Below are 22,671 nucleotides of genomic sequence, written 5' to 3'. Positions count from 1 at the left end.
CCTCAACTCACTACGTATTCACAAATGGCATCATACTACATTTCACTGCCTTTCAACATTTTCACAAAATTTGCACCATGAGGAGTGTCCTAGATAAAATTTCTTTTCTGGCTACTTCCGTCGTCTTGCCATAAAACTTCTTTTCGCTCTTTGTGATTAAAAAGTGGGACGTGGCACGGCCAAGCACCCATTAAAATTAACTTAACGTCACCCACCAAGTATAATCAGTTATTTATGCGGTCCTTTCAATATTAAAACTAAGAAACTCTGTGGCTAGGAAAGTTATTGAGTTACTCACCCTCTCGAGCGAGTTTACTCAAACTTACCATGTCGCCACACAGTGAAATTGTGTCTTACACAGGTTAAGACTTCAGTCATGTTTAAATAGGTAAATATACTCACCTATGTTCTATATATATACATAAATAGTACAACTAAAATTCTCTTTCAACAATTTTAATAATTGTAACAATTTTCAAAGTTTGGTTTGACCAAACTAAATCAAAACAAAAAGTTTAACAAGTTCAATAATCAAAACTTGGTTAATTGGTTCAAGTTTTAACACACAAAGACAATCAAGTTTTTTCCCCTTCTCTTCTCTTCTTGCTCACGTCTTCACTTGTTCTCTTCGACACTCCATCTTCACTCCATCGCTTCTCCATCCTGATCTTCAGCTTCGCTGTACTCCAGGACTTTCTCCGGTCTGTTTTCGTTGTTTTTGACTGAAAAACGATATAAGACTATTAATATAGGCTATATAAGTAAAAATATTAGTAATACTATACCCCTCCGGGTTTGTTTAATATCCGAATTAAGGTGCTTAACTCGGATATTCGCAGTTCGGTGAAGGGTCACTACAGTGCAGCACTGTCGAGCCCCCCACAGATTGCTATCTTAATTTTTGTACCAAAAGGGATACAAAACTTGTTAACGATACCCAACAGTCGATTGTTGTTGTCGTTGAGCCCCTTCTTGTTGCTCCTTGTACTGCTTGCCGGATCAGTCTTCTCCCAAGACCCCTCCGAATTGAGCGCAAATCAGCTGACCCTTCCGGATTGAGCGCAACTTATCATTAACGTGCTTAAATACTCAAATAACCCTACAGTACAAGCCTCACAAACGGGCTACAAAACTGATCGTAACAATCCTGACTGATATAAATGCCTGTAACAACAATATATCTATCAACAACAAACGGGAGGGTCGGATCACATCTTGTCTGGGGGGATGATTTCTACTGATTTTTTACTTTTTTACTGTTTTTGATTTTTTCGGTTATTTTTTATGTTTTTTGTTTTTCTTGGGTACTATACTACTTTTTGTTTGGTTTTATATATATCTTTAAGTGTTTTTTGGTCACGGACCAATCCGGAAATGACGGGAGCGCGAATCCCCCCACCCTTCCTGGTTCGTGAATTTTCGGTCTTAACTAGGTTAAAAAACTATTCACGGTAATCCGGAAGGCTTCCGCGTTCCGAACTACCCTTCCGCCCCGGCGGTTTAGGCCTATTAAGGGCGTTAATGTGAGCATCCGCTCGGCGCGGATTGCTCGTTAACGGTTCTGCCGGTCATGATGTTAAAAAAGAATAACACCCAGGAGCGCCATAAAAACATGTATGTAACATTCGCCCGGAAGATACATATCGACGGAAAATAAAACTAAGTCCTAAGACGACTGGCTAACGTCTAAACAGAGCTTTATATGCTTTTCACCGTCTCTACCAAGCCAGTACTTTTGGTGGTCTTTTCTAACATCGGGTCGACAAAAACGTTACTGCTTTCGGCTTCGGTCAAAACACTCAAATTAACTAGATTACATGCAGAAATAGTGAGCTCATGGCTGGGTCTCAGTATCCCCAGACCACGAGGTCACTCCTAAAAACAGGGCTACTACTATTTATTATATTACTTTTGTTTTTGTTCAGTAGATAAAAATCATCATCTCCATCGAAGATGGATCAACCCTTTCCCCTAACTCCTAGCTTCTCATCCTTATCAAAAAGAATCCAGTTGTTAATTAAATTCAAATCAGGATATGACAAGAAGCTAAAAGTTCATATAACAGGATAAAAGTTTCAGTTCCGAAACCCTTCCGGATTCTTGAATCCACTGAATCAAGCTCGTTAATCTTGATTTCTTCGTAATCCGGGAGGCTATCTTCCACCCTTCACCGTTGTCTGCAACGGCCTTGCAACTATTGTAGCGACACAATAGTTGCAACTCGGAACGTCCTTCTGTTTTTCTCTGTTGTTTTTCTATCACACTCTTCGTTGTTTTCGTCAGTGCGACTATCGTTATTCTGTCGCTTTTCAGCTTTTTTGCCAAAATGGCCGTTTCTGACGTTTCTCAGAAATGTTACGTAATCACTTCGAAAATTTAAAATTTAGCAATTTCCGAATCCTTCAACCTTCACGTTTTGTTCAATCGTTCCAATAACGTTCTTAATCCTTCAAAATTACTAACTCGGAAGGCTCGCTGCTAAAAATGACTAAATTGCAGAGATTGCATTTTGTCCATTCTGGTCGAAAGTCACACTCCGCTCCCGTAATCTTCCTGAGATAACGTTCTTATCTCTTCCAATTTGTGGCACGGGAGGGTTCCGTGGAATATTTCGTCCCCACCGAAGCTTCCTTCTCCACCAATTTCCACTGCTAAGAGTCTTATCGTGTGTTATTGCCACGATAAGAGGCTTCGTATTTCTCGTCTCTTGTGCGACCGTTTTCAACAATATTTGGCGTTGTTCTGTTTTTTCGTCGTTTTTCGTCAAAATGGCCGTCTTCTTTGTATTTCTGAGAAATATCCACTCTTCAATCGAAATTTTAAAAATAAAAATTCTAGAATGTTCCTACCCTCCTTCGCAATACTTTTTCGTTCCTAAGGCCTTTATTCGTTTTTTTCTCGTGTCGCCGGAAGGTTGCGCTGTGTCAATCTGGCAGAATGGCACATATTCCCCGGACAAGTCCCCAACAATGTCCCTATTGATCGCATAACACCGGGTTATCGTCAAGTAGTGTTCCAGTTCTCTGTAATCAATCTTACAAATCGCATAAGAAAATGACATTTATCTACTCCACCTCAACTCACTACGTATTCACAAATGGCATCATACTACATTTCACTGCCTTTCAACATTTTCACAAAATTTGCACCATGAGGAGTGTCCTAGATAAAATTTCTTTTCTGGCTACTTCCGTCGTCTTGCCATAAAACTTCTTTTCGCTCTTTGTGATTAAAAAGTGGGACGTGGCACGGCCACGCACCCATTAAAATTAACTTAACGTCACCCACCAAGTATAATCAGTTATTTATGCGGTCCTTTCAATATTAAAACTAAGAAACTCTGTGGCTAGGAAAGTTATTGAGTTACTCACCCTCTCGAGCGAGTTTACTCAAACTTACCATGTCGCCACACAGTGAAATTGTGTCTTACACAGGTTAAGACTTCAGTCATGTTTAAATAGGTAAATATACTCACCTATGTTCTATATATATACATAAATAGTACAACTAAAATTCTCTTTCAACAATTTTAATAATTGTAACAATTTTCAAAGTTTGGTTTGACCAAACTAAATCAAAACAAAAAGTTTAACAAGTTCAATAATCAAAACTTGGTTAATTGGTTCAAGTTTTAACACACAAAGACAATCAAGTTTTTTCCCCTTCTCTTCTCTTCTTGCTCACGTCTTCACTTGTTCTCTTCGACACTCCATCTTCACTCCATCGCTTCTCCATCCTGATCTTCAGCTTCGCTGTACTCCAGGACTTTCTCCGGTCTGTTTTCGTTGTTTTTGACTGAAAAACGATATAAGACTATTAATATAGGCTATATAAGTAAAAATATTAGTAATACTATACCCCTCCGGGTTTGTTTAATATCCGAATTAAGGTGCTTAACTCGGATATTCGCAGTTCGGTGAAGGGTCACTACAGTGCAGCACTGTCGAGCCCCCCACAGATTGCTATCTTAATTTTTGTACCAAAAGGGATACAAAACTTGTTAACGATACCCAACAGTCGATTGTTGTTGTCGTTGAGCCCCTTCTTGTTGCTCCTTGTACTGCTTGCCGGATCAGTCTTCTCCCAAGACCCCTCCGAATTGAGCGCAAATCAGCTGACCCTTCCGGATTGAGCGCAACTTATCATTAACGTGCTTAAATGCTCAAATAACCCTACAGTACAAGCCTCACAAACGGGCTACAAAACTGATCGTAACAATCCTGACTGATATAAATGCCTGTAACAACAATATATCTATCAACAACAAACGGGAGGGTCGGATCACATCTTGTCTGGGGGGATGATTTCTACTGATTTTTTACTTTTTTACTGTTTTTGATTTTTTCGGTTATTTTTTATGTTTTTTGTTTTTCTTGGGTACTATACTACTTTTTGTTTGGTTTTATATATATCTTTAAGTGTTTTTTGGTCACGGACCAATCCGGAAATGACGGGAGCGCGAATCCCCCCACCCTTCCTGGTTCGTGAATTTTCGGTCTTAACTAGGTTAAAAAACTATTCACGGTAATCCGGAAGGCTTCCGCGTTCCGAACTACCCTTCCGCCCCGGCGGTTTAGGCCTATTAAGGGCGTTAATGTGAGCATCCGCTCGGCGCGGATTGCTCGTTAACGGTTCTGCCGGTCATGATGTTAAAAAAGAATAACACCCAGGAGCGCCATAAAAACATGTATGTAACATTCGCCCGGAAGATACATATCGACGGAAAATAAAACTAAGTCCTAAGACGACTGGCTAACGTCTAAACAGAGCTTTATATGCTTTTCACCGTCTCTACCAAGCCAGTACTTTTGGTGGTCTTTTCTAACATCGGGTCGACAAAAACGTTACTGCTTTCGGCTTCGGTCAAAACACTCAAATTAACTAGATTACATGCAGAAATAGTGAGCTCATGGCTGGGTCTCAGTATCCCCAGACCACGAGGTCACTCCTAAAAACAGGGCTACTACTATTTATTATATTACTTTTGTTTTTGTTCAGTAGATAAAAATCATCATCTCCATCGAAGATGGATCAACCCTTTCCCCTAACTCCTAGCTTCTCATCCTTATCAAAAAGAATCCAGTTGTTAATTAAATTCAAATCAGGATATGACAAGAAGCTAAAAGTTCATATAACAGGATAAAAGTTTCAGTTCCGAAACCCTTCCGGATTCTTGAATCCACTGAATCAAGCTCGTTAATCTTGATTTCTTCGTAATCCGGGAGGCTATCTTCCACCCTTCACCGTTGTCTGCAACGGCCTTGCAACTATTGTAGCGACACAATAGTTGCAACTCGGAACGTCCTTCTGTTTTTCTCTGTTGTTTTTCTATCAGACTCTTCGTTGTTTTCGTCAGTGCGACTATCGTTATTCTGTCGCTTTTCAGCTTTTTTGCCAAAATGGCCGTTTCTGACGTTTCTCAGAAATGTTACGTAATCACTTCGAAAATTTAAAATTTAGCAATTTCCGAATCCTTCAACCTTCACGTTTTGTTCAATCGTTCCAATAACGTTCTTAATCCTTCAAAATTACTAACTCGGAAGGCTCGCTGCTAAAAATGACTAAATTGCAGAGATTGCATTTTGTCCATTCTGGTCGAAAGTCACACTCCGCTCCCGTAATCTTCCTGAGATAACGTTCTTATCTCTTCCAATTTGTGGCACGGGAGGGTTCCGTGGAATATTTCGTCCCCACCGAAGCTTCCTTCTCCACCAATTTCCACTGCTAAGAGTCTTATCGTGTGTTATTGCCACGATAAGAGGCTTCGTATTTCTCGTCTCTTGTGCGACCGTTTTCAACAATATTTGGCGTTGTTCTGTTTTTTCGTCGTTTTTCGTCAAAATGGCCGTCTTCTTTGTATTTCTGAGAAATATCCACTCTTCAATCGAAATTTTAAAAATAAAAATTCTAGAATGTTCCTACCCTCCTTCGCAATACTTTTTCGTTCCTAAGGCCTTTATTCGTTTTTTTCTCGTGTCGCCGGAAGGTTGCGCTGTGTCAATCTGGCAGAATGGCACATATTCCCCGGACAAGTCCCCAACAATGTCCCTATTGATCGCATAACACCGGGTTATCGTCAAGTAGTGTTCCAGTTCTCTGTAATCAATCTTACAAATCGCATAAGAAAATGACATTTATCTACTCCACCTCAACTCACTACGTATTCACAAATGGCATCATACTACATTTCACTGCCTTTCAACATTTTCACAAAATTTGCACCATGAGGAGTGTCCTAGATAAAATTTCTTTTCTGGCTACTTCCGTCGTCTTGCCATAAAACTTCTTTTCGCTCTTTGTGATTAAAAAGTGGGACGTGGCACGGCCACGCACCCATTAAAATTAACTTAACGTCACCCACCAAGTATAATCAGTTATTTATGCGGTCCTTTCAATATTAAAACTAAGAAACTCTGTGGCTAGGAAAGTTATTGAGTTACTCACCCTCTCGAGCGAGTTTACTCAAACTTACCATGTCGCCACACAGTGAAATTGTGTCTTACACAGGTTAAGACTTCAGTCATGTTTAAATAGGTAAATATACTCACCTATGTTCTATATATATACATAAATAGTACAACTAAAATTCTCTTTCAACAATTTTAATAATTGTAACAATTTTCAAAGTTTGGTTTGACCAAACTAAATCAAAACAAAAAGTTTAACAAGTTCAATAATCAAAACTTGGTTAATTGGTTCAAGTTTTAACACACAAAGACAATCAAGTTTTTTCCCCTTCTCTTCTCTTCTTGCTCACGTCTTCACTTGTTCTCTTCGACACTCCATCTTCACTCCATCGCTTCTCCATCCTGATCTTCAGCTTCGCTGTACTCTAGGACTTTCTCCAGCATGTCCATGGAGTTGCGGGCCGTGCCCCAACTCTCCTGTTCCAACAGCCTCGGTTTGCAACAAGGTAGCAAGTCCACATTCACCTTTTGCTCTCGGTTCCTGCAAAAGCTGTTGTGAAGACATAGGCTCACATTTCTTTCTAGGTCAGATCTTAAGACCTCTTTCTTCTCATCTTCAGTTACACAAGGCGCTCCAGCTACCCGCTTCACCGCCGTGGTGACCGCGTTTCTGTGCGTCAGGAATGCTCTCTTATAGGCTCCCGGTCCTATATCTAGCTGGAAAGATCGATAGGCTTCCGTGTTCCTCGACATATGACGCTTCGCGCGTTCATACATCCACGATGTCATCGCTGCACGGAACCAAGGCATCAATCTTTGCCTTGACCATATTCTTTCAATGGCTTTGGGGATTCTCAAAACCTTGCAGGTGGTCCTGAAAAGATCCAATTCACGACTCATCTTCACGTTGCTCAGCTGCTCAGGAGTCGGCACGGCCGTCTCCTGTTCACTCGTGTCCGCGTTAGCCTCCAACCATCTCACTGCCAGCATGGCACTAACCACCACGATTGACACCTGTTGATTCTGATCGGGCAACCCCGTAGAGTACAACTCCTCCACGTCCCATACTAGCATCAGATTCCCGCGTTTGGGGTACCACAACGTCTGCGCCAAGCAGTGGCAAGGATACTCCCCATGGTTTCTCACTATGTTCCTTCGGGTCCGATAGCCTGAGGCTCCCAGCAACGGTTCCACCTCCATCAGAATTCTGTGTAAACCGTCTTTCTCTTCTATGGTGGGGAATTCAGTGGGTAACGCTCCACTCGCTTTCTGCTTCTGGAACTCACTCACATTACCTTCGTTCAATCTCAGGAACTCTTCACCCACTACGTCTTGCAACTCGCCTTCAGATCTCTTCGGGACTGCCCGAAAGATCTTTGCCAACAAATCATGTGACCTCTCCGACATTCTGGCCAACCTCACGCACTTTGGCACAGAGAAAAGTTGGTCAATCAACACCTGCTGTGTCCTCGCATCCATCACCACCATGTGTGTAGGATACCTACTACTGCAATATGGTGCGGAGCTTGAACCCACCAGATATTTTGAACCAGTAGGTTTATGATAGGCTTCACTATCTTTCAGATTCATTTCGTTCTCCAGAGCTTCTCGCCAGCCCCCGATCTTCTGCTCTGTCTGCAATGCTCCAGGGAACACTTCCACGCTGAGGGACGTCACTAGCTCATGGGCACGCTCCAGGCGCTCAAGCGATTCTATCGAAATCGTCATGCTGCAAAATCCCAAGGCTGTGATCAAGTTTACATCCGTCACCCCATGACTGTCCGCGACCAACTCCATGCCACTCTTATCCGACATGCTCAATCTTCCGTACAATCGTGCCAGTCGTCGATGCTGCTCGCTCAGCGTAATCAGGCAGTGCCCCAAGTTACAAACATGTCCTTCCATCCCACTATGTTGAGCCACGCATGTGCCTTGTTTCAACCAATTGCTCGATGGACTTTCCTCGGATAGCTCCGTGGATGGGTTGCTCGTCCGCTTGGTCAACCTCATGGCCAGCAGATGGTGTATCATGGCCAGATCATGTAAACTCGCGTCATCATCCAGGTCTAACGTGATATCCGCCGTCATGTCCCAGATTAAACCGGCGTTAGGATGAGGACACCAAGAAGGCTTCATGAGTTCCCACATCGTTACTAGACTGGTTTTCAAGGGACCGTCCCAAGAACCACAATAAAAACTCACACCTCCCTTTAGCTCGGGAACCGAGGGTTCGACCACTCGTTCTTCCAAGATAACTCCCAGCTTGGGTTGTTCCACCATCAGCATTCCAGTTTCTTTAATCCGTTCAACCCAGAAATTGAGTACTATGACTTGCTCATAGTCGAAGTACGCTTCCCTAGCTTCTTCATTCTCACGAAGGGATTATACGCCATCCCCGGTATGCCAGACACATATTGGAACGACTTCAGTTTCCCTAGTGTTGCAAAGTCTTTTTGTCCCTTGACTGCTTCAATCAACTCCCGGCTCACTTTCAATTCTTTGTTGGAATATCTTCTCACTTCTTCCACTTGCGATAACTCTCCATGTCATTCGACTCCTTATTTGGTACAGTCAACGGCATATCCTGATATAGTTCCAGGAGTGCCCTAAGGAAGTTCTTTTCGCAATCAACTCCGTTTTGCCGAATGATCTTTATACATTCTCCCAAAACAGGAGTGGGGATACGATCCACCACGAACCTGACAAAGCAAAGGGCATCCGTACGCTTAGCCCATGCTATCGCAGAATCGTCTTTCGAAATCAACGCTCGCAGAGCTTCCATTAACTCCAGCTCCTGTTCCCGTGATCTCGAATCATTACTGGCTTCATATTCCGCCTTCTTGATGCCCATCAAGCACCAAGCCAACCGTACTTGCAGATCAGTTCTCATGCACGGATGAGCCAGGTACGCTGCCACCGTCGCAGGTGCATGCATCGTCTCGTCGATGTATCTCTGGAGGGCCGCCCTCCAAGAAATTTCTAGTAGTTTTTCCAATCCGATTTCGTTCGCTTCAGAGGACATTACCGTACCGTTTTCTTTCCGATTTAAGTTTGAATTCTCCGTAAACTCTTTCAGATTTTCCTTCATGGCTCGCTTCTCGCTCCAAGCCATCAGGTGCCCTCTCGCGGAGTTCCTCGCTTTCAACATCTCCGCATAACCCCCTGCTGGATCTCCCATGTGGACCGATTCCGGCACAGTGACTCGACTGTACTCGACCACGTCGAGTTGTCCTTCCGGTTTCAACTTGGTCATGTTGGTCCGCGAGGGCCGTAATCTTCAAGTCCTCCAGATCCACTTTGACTGATGATCTCCATCTCTAATTTAGTGTCTGCCAGGGTTCGTGCTGTTTTCTTTGATCTCACGGCTGTCGTGGTCAGACCTGCCAAGAGCATAGGGGGTATCAGATTCTCTTTTTCTCCCCCTGTCAGTGTTGCACCATCTCCTTGCCCGCTCTCGCCTGAATGACCTGCGCTCGTTAAAGAGGCCACCACTGCGCTGGCTTTCGACTTCACCACTCTCGGGTTCACGGCTTGACTTCCTGTCTTCCCTTTTAGTCGCTTCAGCCCCTTCCTGGCTCGTCTGACAGGTAATTTCTTTGCAACCTGCTGATCATCGGCACTGTCTTCTGTTACTGACTCGGTCAGAACATCCGACTCCATGGAGTTCACTATTTTCTCCAGGACCTCACGCATGATGGGTTGGTTCAATCCCACCTTCATTATGGACTGCGTCCCATATCGTCGTATCACGTCCCATGATCTTTCCATGAAATTCACTCGGCTCCAGGTTGCCCCTGTCTTGCCTTCTAACTCACTTTGATATCTCTCCCATTCCTCTTCCGGCAGCGTACTCAGGAAGGATACCCTCATTGATTCTTCGATTTTTCTCCTCCTCGGTGACTCATGGAGCAATCTTTGCGGATCCCTGCTTCGGCATTCTCTCGCCTGGCTTATTGGGTCCATCGGGGATAAGTCGGCCGACGCCTCCTTTGTAGCGGACATGCAAGACGATGGCGTCATTAGCAATAGACTCCCATCGACTTCCCCATCGTCGTCTTCACTGAACCGGTATTCTAGCAAGTCTCTCTCCAACGCTCCTAGATCCGTCTCACCCGGTTTTCCCGTCTTTCCCTCGATGTCGTTGTCGTCATCGTCCTGATCCATCAATTCATCATCACCTGCATCAGGTTTCGGCTTGGGTCCTGAAGGGCCTTGTCGTGTGTCTATGCCCGAGTCCGGCCGAGCCGGTACGGTCATGTCTCCTGCGTGATAAAACAATTCATCGTTCACCAGGAATTCTACGGACTCCTCGCCATGTGGTGCCAGATCCTCTATTGTTATGTATGAGCCTCCTCTGCTCTCCTTTGCCACTTCCAGCATCACTACTTTCACTTCTCCCGACCACTTCAGTCTTAATAAGTCATCTGTGGGAGTATACACTTCGTTCCACATTTCAGCCGAGACCTCTGGTCTCCTGGAAGGTAGTGCCTTGATCTTTTTCCTACTCCAAGCATCAGGAAATGAGAAGTCAAACGTGTGCGCGGCTGCAACATTCCAGCCGATGAAGCGCGGCTCCATCCCTTCACTCCACTTCAGCATTCTCTTCTCTGCATCACGAGCTGCTCCGATGCGAGGGGCAATGATGGGAGATGTGACTCCCAACAATATCCTCCTTATCGGTGGATATCGAGGGCATTGGTCCGGCAGCGGCCTGGACCCAGAAAGCCACGCTTGCTGGTTGTCTTTCGCGTGTGCATAGGCCTGTGGTAAGAGTGGGACTCCCATAGCCGCTCCTGTATCCTTCACTACTGGTCTCAAATTCCAAAGCTTCGGGTTAAACTGGATGTGAGAAAGGTCCTCACGGCCCATTCGGCACTTGAAGTGGTTGTTGAAATCCATCAACACCCAACCTGGCTCCGCTATTCTTCCGAACAGCCTATCGTCGCTGGCCAGCCCTCTCAGCTCCCTCTGCTCTACCCAATTCAGCACGGAACAGTCCACGACTGAGACCAGGTTGACATACAACACAGAATTCCTGTATGCCTTGACTTGCACGTCCGGGAACGCGAAAGACATCACCGGTCCATACACCACCGTGACGAATTCCAGCAGTCCGTGAATCAGAGCCAACGGATCGATCCGCATCAAGACAGCCAAATCTGTCAGCAAGGGCATGCCACAATATTGCTTACACTCAACCGCATCCGTCGTCACCTTATCTTCTCCCGTGACGTTTCTGTTCTGTTGCAAGAGTTATTGGAGCAGGAGAGTCCTCCAGTCTTTCATCTTCCTGAGCGAGGCGGTTTCCAACTGCGCATTGAACTCACGACTTGGTCCCTGGAGTTGTTCAGGGTAATGCAACAGCACCAGCAAATCACGCAGTCGACCGTAGGTCATGGCAATCAGAGTCAGGAGTCCATCCAATCTCAAATCTGCCAACGCTTGGGTGAAGAGATTCGCCGGTCCCTTCACGAAATTTTCATGACCAAATGTCACGTATAAGGCTAATATCAGGCCAATCGACAACTTCCTGATGTCCTTGACGAAACTCGCGATCAGGTTCCGGGATGCCCTAGGATAGCACGTCGACAGGAAGGATGGCGTCCATCCCACTTCCATTCCACCCAAGATGGCATCCGATCGTTCATACTGTGCCCTCGTGGCTAGCACGTCAGCTTGGAACTTGTCCAGCGACATCGTGTTTACGTCCTGCATCAATTTCAACATCATGCCCCCAGCTAACTCCCGGGCATCAAACAAGTTCTTCAGATACACGTGTATCTCTTTTATCACTGCCGGCGCATTCTCGAACGCGTCCTCACCCAAGGTGCACAGCCTTGGTGACAAGTACAACCATACGTTGTTGTGCGGCTTCGTGCGCAAAGCCATTGCCATGAGATCTTCTTCCGCTGACGTCATGTTCTTCCTGACTGTCCTGCCCTGCTCATTCTCGGCATGATCCATCTGTCTGAACCAGAGATCATCAGCCACCTGTTGTACTAACAGATGATCGTCATCTACCCCTGGTCTTAACTTCAGCAATCTGGCAAAGTTGGACAGCTCCAACCCCAGAACCTCATCCAGCACTAACCGAGTTGTGCTACAATCTTTGAGTCCCTGTATGGCATTGGAAATGTCAGCCCAAACGGCGGAAAGCTCAGATCGGGACGGGTAGTAATTGTCTGGGTCTACCACTCTGTTTGGGGCAGGAATTACCACGTTGAACCGTCCCTCTGCTATCGTTGTGACCATCGTGTACACAAACTGAAGAGGTTCTGGCAATGCAGCGTACCCTGGTGACAACACAAAGACCACCTTCACTACATTTTGGGTGAAACGTTGTTTTGCTGCTGTTTCTACCTCAGCCATCGCCGAGAACAATGTCATTATCGCCTCCCCTATGACCTCGTTGCTCGGGATCGACCCATCCGTCAGACGTGTCAACAAGCCCCTGCTTTGCAGATGATCATTTGAGCCTGCAACCACTATCAGCTGCGGCTCCATGCTGACCACCCTTCGTACACTTATCATCATGCCTATTTCCTGTCCCCAGTCCAATTTAGGCGCCGTCAAGAAAATCACGTCGGGCCAAAAGAGAGAACGGGGCGTATAGAGATAATCGGAACTGGCCACAATCAGATACTTGGCAGCTTTCATATCTAAGGGATCATAAGCTGCAAATAGGCCGTCGCCTATTGGGGCCTTCAGTTTCCCATTTCTCTTGTCATCTCCATCCACCGTGGTCGTTCGGGGGTAATCCCTCGAATACTCGCCAGGCGTCTGACCGGGTGGTTTAGCAAATTGCCTGTACATCTTGTGATGCTTGTTATTGGGCTTGTTCTCTGCCTGAAACTTGCCCTTGCGAGCAGGTGGCGTCAGTTCCCGGGCTCTCTGTCGGACGTCCGTAAGAGACCGGGTGTTCAAAGGTCCAAAGGTATTGTCCTGAGGCAACCCATTCAAGTCCGCATACCGGAGCGTAGTCGTAGAGCTGAACTGCTCCTGCTCTGCTAGCAGCCAATCCACGCCCGGTATCCGATATAGTCGCGACACTGTGGGACTTTCTCCGCCAATCATGTTCATTGCGTCCTCCCGACACGTCAGGGTATTCATGTTCAACTTCGTGGACATGTCCGTCTTGTACTGTCCCCAACGACTAGGGTCTGATCGGTTCCAAAGCAGCACGCTGCCTGGTTCAACTCCCTCCGCTGGCACGGCGCTCGTAGACGGTCCTGCTGCTGAAGCAGGGTTTGCCGTGGCGGGCGGATCGTTCCTCCTAGACACGGTCTGGGAGTTATTCCTGTTCTGAACCACTGATCTCCCGAGTCGGCTTTCAAGCGGTTGTGTTCTGGGAGGAGGAGCAGTCCCTAGCCTCTCTCTTGCGTTTGAGCTCGGAGCGATGGGTGTGGCTGCAGCCGTCTCCATTGCCAAGGGCCCTAGGCAATTGACGAGGGATTCGGGCACGCCTGCCCTTATTCTACTTCCTCCGGTCGAGCTGGTCCGAGCCAGAGAACTGGTCGCCCTCGACTCCTGCTCCACTTCCCTCAACTGCGTCTGAAATACATCATTCACCCAGTGTCTCCCTCGTTGGGTGTTGAAATGTATTCCATCTCTGGTAAGCGCGATGTGATCAATCATGCGCAGCATGTTTTCGAGATCCAGAAGTCGCAGCTCGCCAGGGTTGTTTCTCACCAGATTACGGATCATTTCGTTCCACCGTGTCACGTTGCCATTCATGAAATCTGCCACTGTGGTGCCCACCAGCGGGTTTTGTGGTATCGTGCACAGCACCACAAACCTGGGCCTGTACTTCTCCTTCAGTTCATTCAGGAGGCATAACAACAGAGGCTCCCACTTGCTCTCCGGAGTCACTGGGGTTCTCGAGACGTCGTTGGTTCCCAGCATTATCACCAGCGTATCCAGGTGATCCTCGCTCTGGAATTCCATCATCTTGATGACCTGAGCCACTGAGGCTCCTCCAAAGGACAGAGTGGTAGTCTGACCATAGACGAAGATCTCATTCAGATCCCTCACCAAACTGTCTCCTATGATCAAGTGGCGACTCCCTGGGGGAATTACCTGGTCGCTCGTAGCGGGGTTCCAGCTCATGTCATTCAGGCAGGCTCGAGGATGCTCCGCAGCTACTTGCGTGAACTGGTGACGTGTCATCAGATTCTTCCTAATGTCTACCACGCGGGACTTTTGAAAGGTTCTGCCATGCGCAGTCCCCGAGGACACTGCCGTGCGGGGTGCTCGCTCCGAGCTATTGGATGAACGATCACGACGTTGGGAAGGAACGATCCTACCCAATGTCCGCCCAGTTGTTCGGTTGATCTCATCCATTGTTGCTCTGGCCACTTGGTTGAACAATTCTTGGAACTGAGGAGCGAGGTAGGTGTCAAAAGGGTCCGGTATTGTGTTCCTTTGACTGGAAGCAGACGGTTGTGTGTGCTGAGGAGCCTCGGGCCCTCTCGATGCACGTAAATCCAAAGCCTCGGGCCCTCTCGATGCACACAGCTCATGTACTCTTGTCCTGGGGCGTGTGCCGCTGGATCCCTCCGAGGATTTCATTGTCGCCAGAACTTCCTGTGACACTTGGCTTACCTTTGCCATATACAGCTCCTTCAGGTGCTTTATTTCATCCTCCTTGTAGGCCACCTGCAGATCTTCATATTTCTTCTTCCATTCGTCTCTTTCTCGAGCTATCGCCCTATACTCCTGGAGTCTGGCACACAGCTCGCTCTGATCTCTCTCCTTCTTCTCCAGCGTCTCAATCGTCTCCGACGTCTGGATCTCTATTTCACTCACCCTCACCCTCTTCGGAGGAGGAGCAGCTGTTGGAGAGTCACGTTGTCTCTTCGCTCCGATGAGTGGCTGCGCAGGTTGGACGGGTAAGGGCATCTCACCTAGCCGGTGGTCCCTCTGTTCACCTAGTCCTGGCTCACGAGCCAGGTCGTGGCCAGACATTTCTCCACGCCGCCATCTCATCAGTCGGTTTCGACCTCTCTCGGCGGTCCCGGACTCACCGAAGGCCAACATCAACACGACTTCTGTAGGGCGATTCCCTCGACCCTCTCGTCCTAATGCATTGAGGAGCGCGACCACAAACATCGCCAGCCCCGGGTCTTCTCGTGTAAAATCAAAATCGATCAGTCGCTGATAGATCTCGTCTAGAGTCGCTCCTAGACTCGCTAAGAGGAATTCCATAAGTTCGTTCGTGTCACCCATTTCCTATCGTGTTGATTCTTGCTTTCGTTTAGTTTCTTCCTGTCTTGTTTGATTCAATGGATTCAATAAACAATTTCTGATCAATCAAGATCTAAAAAACAAGTCGCGACTTAAAACCATCATTTTTGGATTAAACATCATTCAACTCTTTAAAACTCTTCATTGAAATTCTCTTCTCAATTCTGATTTAAAAATTTAGCAACAAGGTGGATCGTCCACCTGTATCTTTGTCAGGGTAGCACAAATGAGCGCTGTCACCTTGATGACCTGGAGTACTCTAGGTCTTTTATGACACGAAACATAAAATATATCATAACAATAAAATAACACATAAACACATAAACATCTATATTATCACATAAAAACATAATCCCTAATATTGTACCTAAAACCTAACCTAATCTATAACTTGACACTAATTCTTATCAAGTAACTTAATAAAAACCACTTATCGCCAAACGCAATTCCTAGCATATGCTCAGATAGTATTTTTTATGTAGGTAAACCTCTATGTCAGTTTCTGAAAATATCACATGTACAAGTGCGTACAACTCTCTCGGATGTAGCTTTCCCCTATCAGGATCATATACTGGTAACGAGAGAGAGGTCACTCCTCTCTCAACCAAAAAATCCCTAAGTCGAGTCAAGGCCAATACCAAGCTCTTTGGATCTACGTGTTGCCTATCAGTGGCCTTGGTAACCAGGAAACACAAATATTTCCCTGGTATCTGTGATGCAACAGGGGGCAGCGCTATCATCCCTCCCACCCCAGGCCTCTGTTTCCATAAAAATTCGATGTTCTTATACTCTCTTTTGAAATCAGCCGCTAGTGCTGTTTTGAAGCTTACGTCCGCGGTTATCGCTATAGCGCACGTGCGTTCCGTGAGTATGAAATCGCTGTCCGTTATGACGATATTGTTTGAATAATGGTTCGGTAGATCAAAATACGATTCAAAGATTCGTCCAAAAGGTGGTTTTTAGCATTCTCGCCCTCTGTCTCTAGTTCTCCGGTTTCTCTTGCCGATTTCAATTTTTTTATTATCAGATTTTTGGTGTGGGTGAGTCCTACCCCCACTCCCCGGACAAAATTATCCATCGACGTCCCCGTCGATCGCCCAAAGTCTAGGAGATCGAGGTTGGATTGTGGAACACGTAGAGGACCATCTGGTGCGACCCAGTTGGACTCCATATTGTCATGACTGATGTATTTTATGCCGTCTTTATCGACGTCCTGAATCGTCAGAATCGTCTCTTTTGGATCTGTCGGCAGATCATGAAGCCATTCGAGCACGCGCAAGTTCGTTAGTTCTTGCTCATGTGTCTGTTCCGCTTCTGGTTCGAACTCCACTTCCGGTTCTGATCGATCGTCGATCCAATCTTGATCCATATCATTCACCAAGTCGATTTCTTCTAGCATCGCCACTTCGTCCAGTCCCACTAGCGAGTCCATGACGTCACTTACAACTATTCTGTCTACAACGAAATCCTCGCCGTACGGATTGTATTTCTTCTTGTTTTTTCCTCTCTTGCTCTGGCGTGTTTCCATGGTGAGTGGAAAGTCAGGCTGTATTCCTTTGTCAATTTCGATTTGTTCCGGGCAGTCCTAGTCTTCCTCGGCATTAGGTAGAGTTTCATTGTCCCCCTCTACTCGCTCGGTCAACTCCAGATCCAGTGGTAGGTCGCAATCGTCCACCACCTCATTCCCGTCGTTTTTGTCGCGAGTACCCCTTTCATTCACTTCACAAGCAGGATCCACTATCAAATAGTCTCCCTTTTGCATGTCCGCTGGGATGCACCAGTCCTCTGACGAGGCATTGTGTGTTTTTATATTTTCGTAATGAGCTGCTCTTCCAGTGCTCAATCGATAAAAACGACCTCCTTGGTGCACCTCTGTTATCTGAAATGGACCACGCCGTTTCTTTATTAATTTCTTGGTTCCTTTTGGTGGAACCACTTCCTGGAACACCCAGACGTAGTCGCCAACTGAGTAGGCTTTCGCATCGGCTGTCCTTTTATCAAACCTCCTTTTTTGTCTAATTTGCGCCTGTTGCGTGTTCCTCCTGCATAAGTCATTGAGGTCCTGCTGTCTTCTAATAACATCCCGCACGTACGTTTGCGGTGCTGTCCTCTTCCCCTCATATTCAGGGTAGAAAAACGTCAACGGGAGCGCTTTTTCATGACCCGTTAGCATCATGTGCGGACTTATTCCCGTGGTGGAATGCTCCGTGCTGTTGTAAGCACCCATCACTTGCGGCAAGTGCTTTCCCAGTCATCCATGTAACGCGAGCAATAGACTCTCAGCATGGATACCAGTGTGCGATTCTGCCTCTCGACTAGGCCATTCGTTTGTGGGTGATAAGTGGTCGAGTGGGCCTGCGCTACCTGCGACCTTTTCATTAACTCCTTCGTGAGATCACCCACGAATGCTTTGCCATTGTCCGATTGGAACGTGATGGGGCAGCCATGCCTCGCTATCCACACATTTATCAAATGATCGCATGTTTCTTCCGCCGATGCTGTCATGCAGGGTGCTGCCTCCGCATACTTCGTAAAATGGTCGATCATTACCAGCACCTGATTATAGCCCGTTGCTGTCATGCAGATTTTCTGATGATCAATTTGCACCACTTCGTTGAAACCTGACGACTCTATTGACTGTTAGGCATGCGGCGATCCACTTCTCACAAGCCTTCTTCAATCCCGGCCATTCGAATCGTTTCTGTATCCTGTTATACACTTTGTCCACGCCTTGATGGCCCATCTGATCATGTGAGCGAAAGAGCAATTCGGTCTGGTACAACTGTGGTAACACTATTGAATTGTATTTATAGAGGACCTTGTCCTCCTCTTTTTGTTTACAGGCTACGATCCCGTCCTTATTCAGGTACAACAAGTCGTTTCACTTCAGGTAGAATTGCTTCAAGATCTTGTAGCTGTCTTTTTCCAAGTCTCCCTTGTCAGGTGCTCCATTCTCGATCCATCTCTTCAGACTGCTCGTCATTCTATCATTTCGTTGAGCCCTTAGGATATCCGACAGCCTGTACCTGGCTTTCAAATACGTCTTTACCACGTTCATTTGCCCACTCATTATCTCCGGAGCATGAGCATCGTCCGTCAACTTGACACACCATGTCTTTTTCAAAGGCGTCGCTTCCTGCACAGATGGTTCCAGATTGGTACGGACGACCGTACCATGTGGCAGCAATCTGGTTGGGCGTTTCGAGACTGCTATCAGCTCGAGCTCGTCTGCGGCATTATCTACCACAGTGCCCTCTTCATCTGAGGCGTATCTGTCCCTGTCTGGATCCTTCGCGCTGCTTCCAGTCCTTCGCGCTGGATCCTTCGCGCTGCCCGCGCTGCTTCCAGTCTACCAATAAGGAGTGGATTGCGATCTATGACATATCGGAATTGGAAGTTGTTTCAGATGTGTTGTCCCAGGACTGGGGCCTCGAGTCAACACTTGATTTGACTGATTCCCCAACTTCATATTCCAAGCTGTCTGAGATGTTTCTCGACTCCCCGGACAAAACTCTGTCCATTGGTCGCTTTGAACCCGACTCCCCGGACAAAATTCTGTCCCTAGGTGGTCTCGTCAACCTCTCCCCGGACAAGTCGTCCGGCACGGGCTCAAAGGTGTCTGACTCCTCAGACAAGTCGTCCTTGACTGGCTCGAAGGTATCAGACTCCCCGAACATCGTCTCGTCCCCGGACGACCAATCTGGGCTAGGCTCGTATTCTTCTTTTGCATCCGTGAAATGCACTCTCCTCGCGAAGCTAGATTTTGACTTGATCCTGACTTCCTCAGTGGTTTGGGTCTGATTCAGTGTTCCATATTCAGTGAACGAAGTTCTCAACAAGACCTCCTTCGGCATCGAGCTCACCAGCTGGTTGACTATCGACCTGCAATCCCGTTCAACGCCTCGGCTGCGAATGGACACTGGCCTCCTCTCTGTTCTCTCGGTGACAGTCAACCGCTGCATGGTCTCCATCCACTCACGATCATGCCTATCCACTTCCCTGTCCAACAAGTCGCGGAGCTTTCCCATGACTTCCGGCGCCACGTTCACCGTCCTGTTCAATAGAGCCATGCTGTTTGTACCCAGCCTGGTAAGTTCTTGCTGTACCAAATTGGATCGGACTAGCAGATCCAACGGAACAGGCTCGCCTCTGGCTAAAAGCTTTATCTCCGCGGCCGTTTCCACTGGAAGGTCAGGGTGTCCGGGTATAGGATGCCCTGACTTGTCTAACCACCTAGTAAGTGGTAGTTTGTCGTATGTTTCCTTGTCCAGAAATGAAAACCCGTCTTTGATTTCTGATTGGTTAGCCTGTTTCTCCTTGAGGCGCTCATAAAATTCTGTCTTTTTACTGAGGCTATCTGCGTTCTGGTGCTTGTCACGGGTACGGTGCTCTATGATCATGTGGTATCCATCCAGGCGCACGATCCAACGACCAATATAACTTTGGTCCATCGAATAGGTTTTCAGCCAGGCAAGGGCACGATTATCCACACGTAACTTGAAGGGAGCACTCCCCAAGTAGGCCCTGTATTTTTCCACGAAAGTGATCACCGCAAACATCTCCGCTTTTGGTGCGCCGTACTTCATTTCAGTATCACTCAGGACTTTACTCCCGTAGGCTATCGGACGAAGAACTGTTCTCCCGTTGCACTCCTGCTCCTGGTGAAGTATGCCCGATATCGCAACCACTGATGCATCCGTGTCCAGCACGAACATCCCCTTCTCTGTTGGCATGCCGAGGACCGGTGCCTCGCAAAGTTCACGTTTGATGTTTTCAAATGAAACTTGTGCCTCATCAGTCCAAATGAACTTTTTGCCCTTGTTTCTCATCAACCGCTGCATGGGGTATATTTTGTCAGCATACCCCTTGATGAACTCTCGATAATAATTAGCGAATCCCAAAAAACTCATCAGCTGTGTATCTGTTTTAGGCGCCTTCCAGGTCAGCACCGCTTCAACCGCTTCAGGATCTGGTCTCACTCCATGTTTGTCCACCAGGCGGCCCAGATACTTTATGGAATCTCTGAGTATTTCACACTTAGAGGGTTTACATTTCAGACCCGCCTGCTTCATGCAAGAAAACACCTCCTCCAACCTCTCTATGTGGTCTTTTAAGGTTGGTGTTGCAATCACGACATCATCAACATAACACATTATGAGATTCCCGTATTTCTTAGTGACGCTCGTGAGTGCCTGGGCCATCAGTCGCTGGAATGTGGCCGTCGCGTTGCACAATCCAAACGGCATCCTCTTCCACTGGAACAATCCCAGCTCGCACGCAAAGCCTGTTTTCTCTCGATCTTGCTTTCTGAGTGGCACTTGCCAGAACGCAGAGCCCAGATCCAACGTCGTGAAGAACTTCGCATCTCCCAGCTTGGATAGGCTCTCATCGATGCGGGGAATCGGGTATGCGTCCTTTATAGTCACTGCGTTCAGATAACGGAAATCGCAACAAAATCTGAGTTGTCCCCCTTTCTTTTTCACCATGACCACGCCACAAGCCCACGGGGACTTCGACGGCTCGATCATGTCGTACTCCATTAACATCTCGATTTCCTTCCTACACGCTTCTGACTTGTTTGAGGTCATTCTTCTCGCCCCTTCCCTATGAGGTACCGAGCCCTCTTCTATCTCAATCTCGTGTTTTACAAAATTACAGCAACCTATGTCGGCCTTATGTTTCGAAAAAACGTCTGCGTTCCGATTTAGCACCGCTCTGAGCGAATCTAGTTCTTTGTCTGATATTTTACCCTTCAAATGTTCTATCTCAGGTAGGACTTGTTTATTCGCTGCTAACTCTGCTTCTGTCGGCCTCTCAGGAAAGTTGGAGCAACTAGACAGCCCATCATCTGTTTCCGATTTCATTGAAAACAATTTCCTAGAAGATTTCAATTCATTCACTCTCCTCATTATACATTATTGGTTCGCATTCAATGGACATTTAGTTACATCAAACTTTTTCAAGTTCTCCACACTCTGAAAGTCTGTGTTCAGAGGCAAAGCATAGCCAAGTTTCTTTCCCCTCTGTATTGTCACTGTTGTTGCTTCTGTGTTCCTAGGTTCGTTGTTCCTAGGTTCGTAGGTTCGTAGTTCGTTCTCGAGCTTTGCTGGGCTCTGGCATTGCTGCCCGTACCATTTCCATCATTCGCATGGCGTGAGCGCTCCCTTGGGTTGGAACGATCCTGCCAATTGCTCCCATTCAGGATCGCGTCAAGCTTCCGCATCATTAAGTCAGACTTGGCATCTAACCTTTTCTCCAGGCTAGTCATCGTGTGGGCGTAGGTACTATCATGATCGTTCAACAATCGCTCGATCTCCCTCGTCATCCTAGCTTCTCTTTCGTACGACTCCTTGTTTGCCTGTGCCAGGCTCTCCGCCAGGCATTGATCGGTGTTGCGAATCAATTGAGCCTGATCAACCCTCGCCTGCGACTCCGCGTACGTTAGTTCATCTCTCAGATTATCTCGACCCTGGTGAGCTCTCTCGTCAACCTGATCTATTCTCTTAGTCATGTCCCGTCTCAGTTCATCCAGACATTTCATTACGCCAGCGAGCATGTCACTTATGTCGCCAGTGGCCCCAAATGACGGGGTTAGTCCCAAAGAAGATGAGGTCAACTGTGGCTGCAGCCTGGTGCTTGATGACGCACCGCCTTTTTGCTTGCTCATTGACGTCATCAATCTGTCGAACGTTGATGACGCTCCCATCGTTATCCCATCTGACATGGGCCTGGTCGGCGAGGCGGACGACGCCTTCCTGCTCATGTCGTTCCTTGGGCACGGTGTGAAGTTCACATCCGGATGGGTTATCTCCGGGTAGTCATAACTGGAAGATAAACCTTCAGTTCGTAGTGACGCCATGCGCTCATCGTACAAAGGCTTCCAACTCTTCTTGGCCTTGGAGCCCGGTTGTTCTTCACTCGGGCTTATACTCGACATCATCGCGTTGTTACTCTGCTTGGCCAGAGATGAGTGGGTATTAGCCGAATGTGAATATTCTCTCCTCCACCTATGACTCTTGGT

General features: G+C 46.9%; 1 protein-coding gene across 1 annotated transcript in view; it reads right to left on the bottom strand.

Annotated features, from left to right (window-relative positions):
- LOC134839864 (cilia- and flagella-associated protein 97-like) overlaps window positions 1–22,161 on the bottom strand; it is a 47,515-nt gene extending 25,354 nt beyond the window's left edge. The window contains exon 1 of the mRNA XM_063855490.1: window positions 21,899–22,161. Within this exon, the coding sequence (XP_063711560.1) occupies window positions 21,899–22,161 (263 nt within the window). The remainder of the gene's footprint in view (window positions 1–21,898) is intronic.
- Window positions 22,162–22,671: the final 510 nt, after the last annotated feature.

This window comes from Symsagittifera roscoffensis, chromosome 2 (assembly GCF_963678635.1).
Source record: "Symsagittifera roscoffensis chromosome 2, txSymRosc1.1, whole genome shotgun sequence".
Taxonomy (NCBI): domain Eukaryota; kingdom Metazoa; phylum Xenacoelomorpha; order Acoela; family Convolutidae; genus Symsagittifera; species Symsagittifera roscoffensis.
This window is presented reverse-complemented; position numbering and strand designations above follow the sequence as displayed.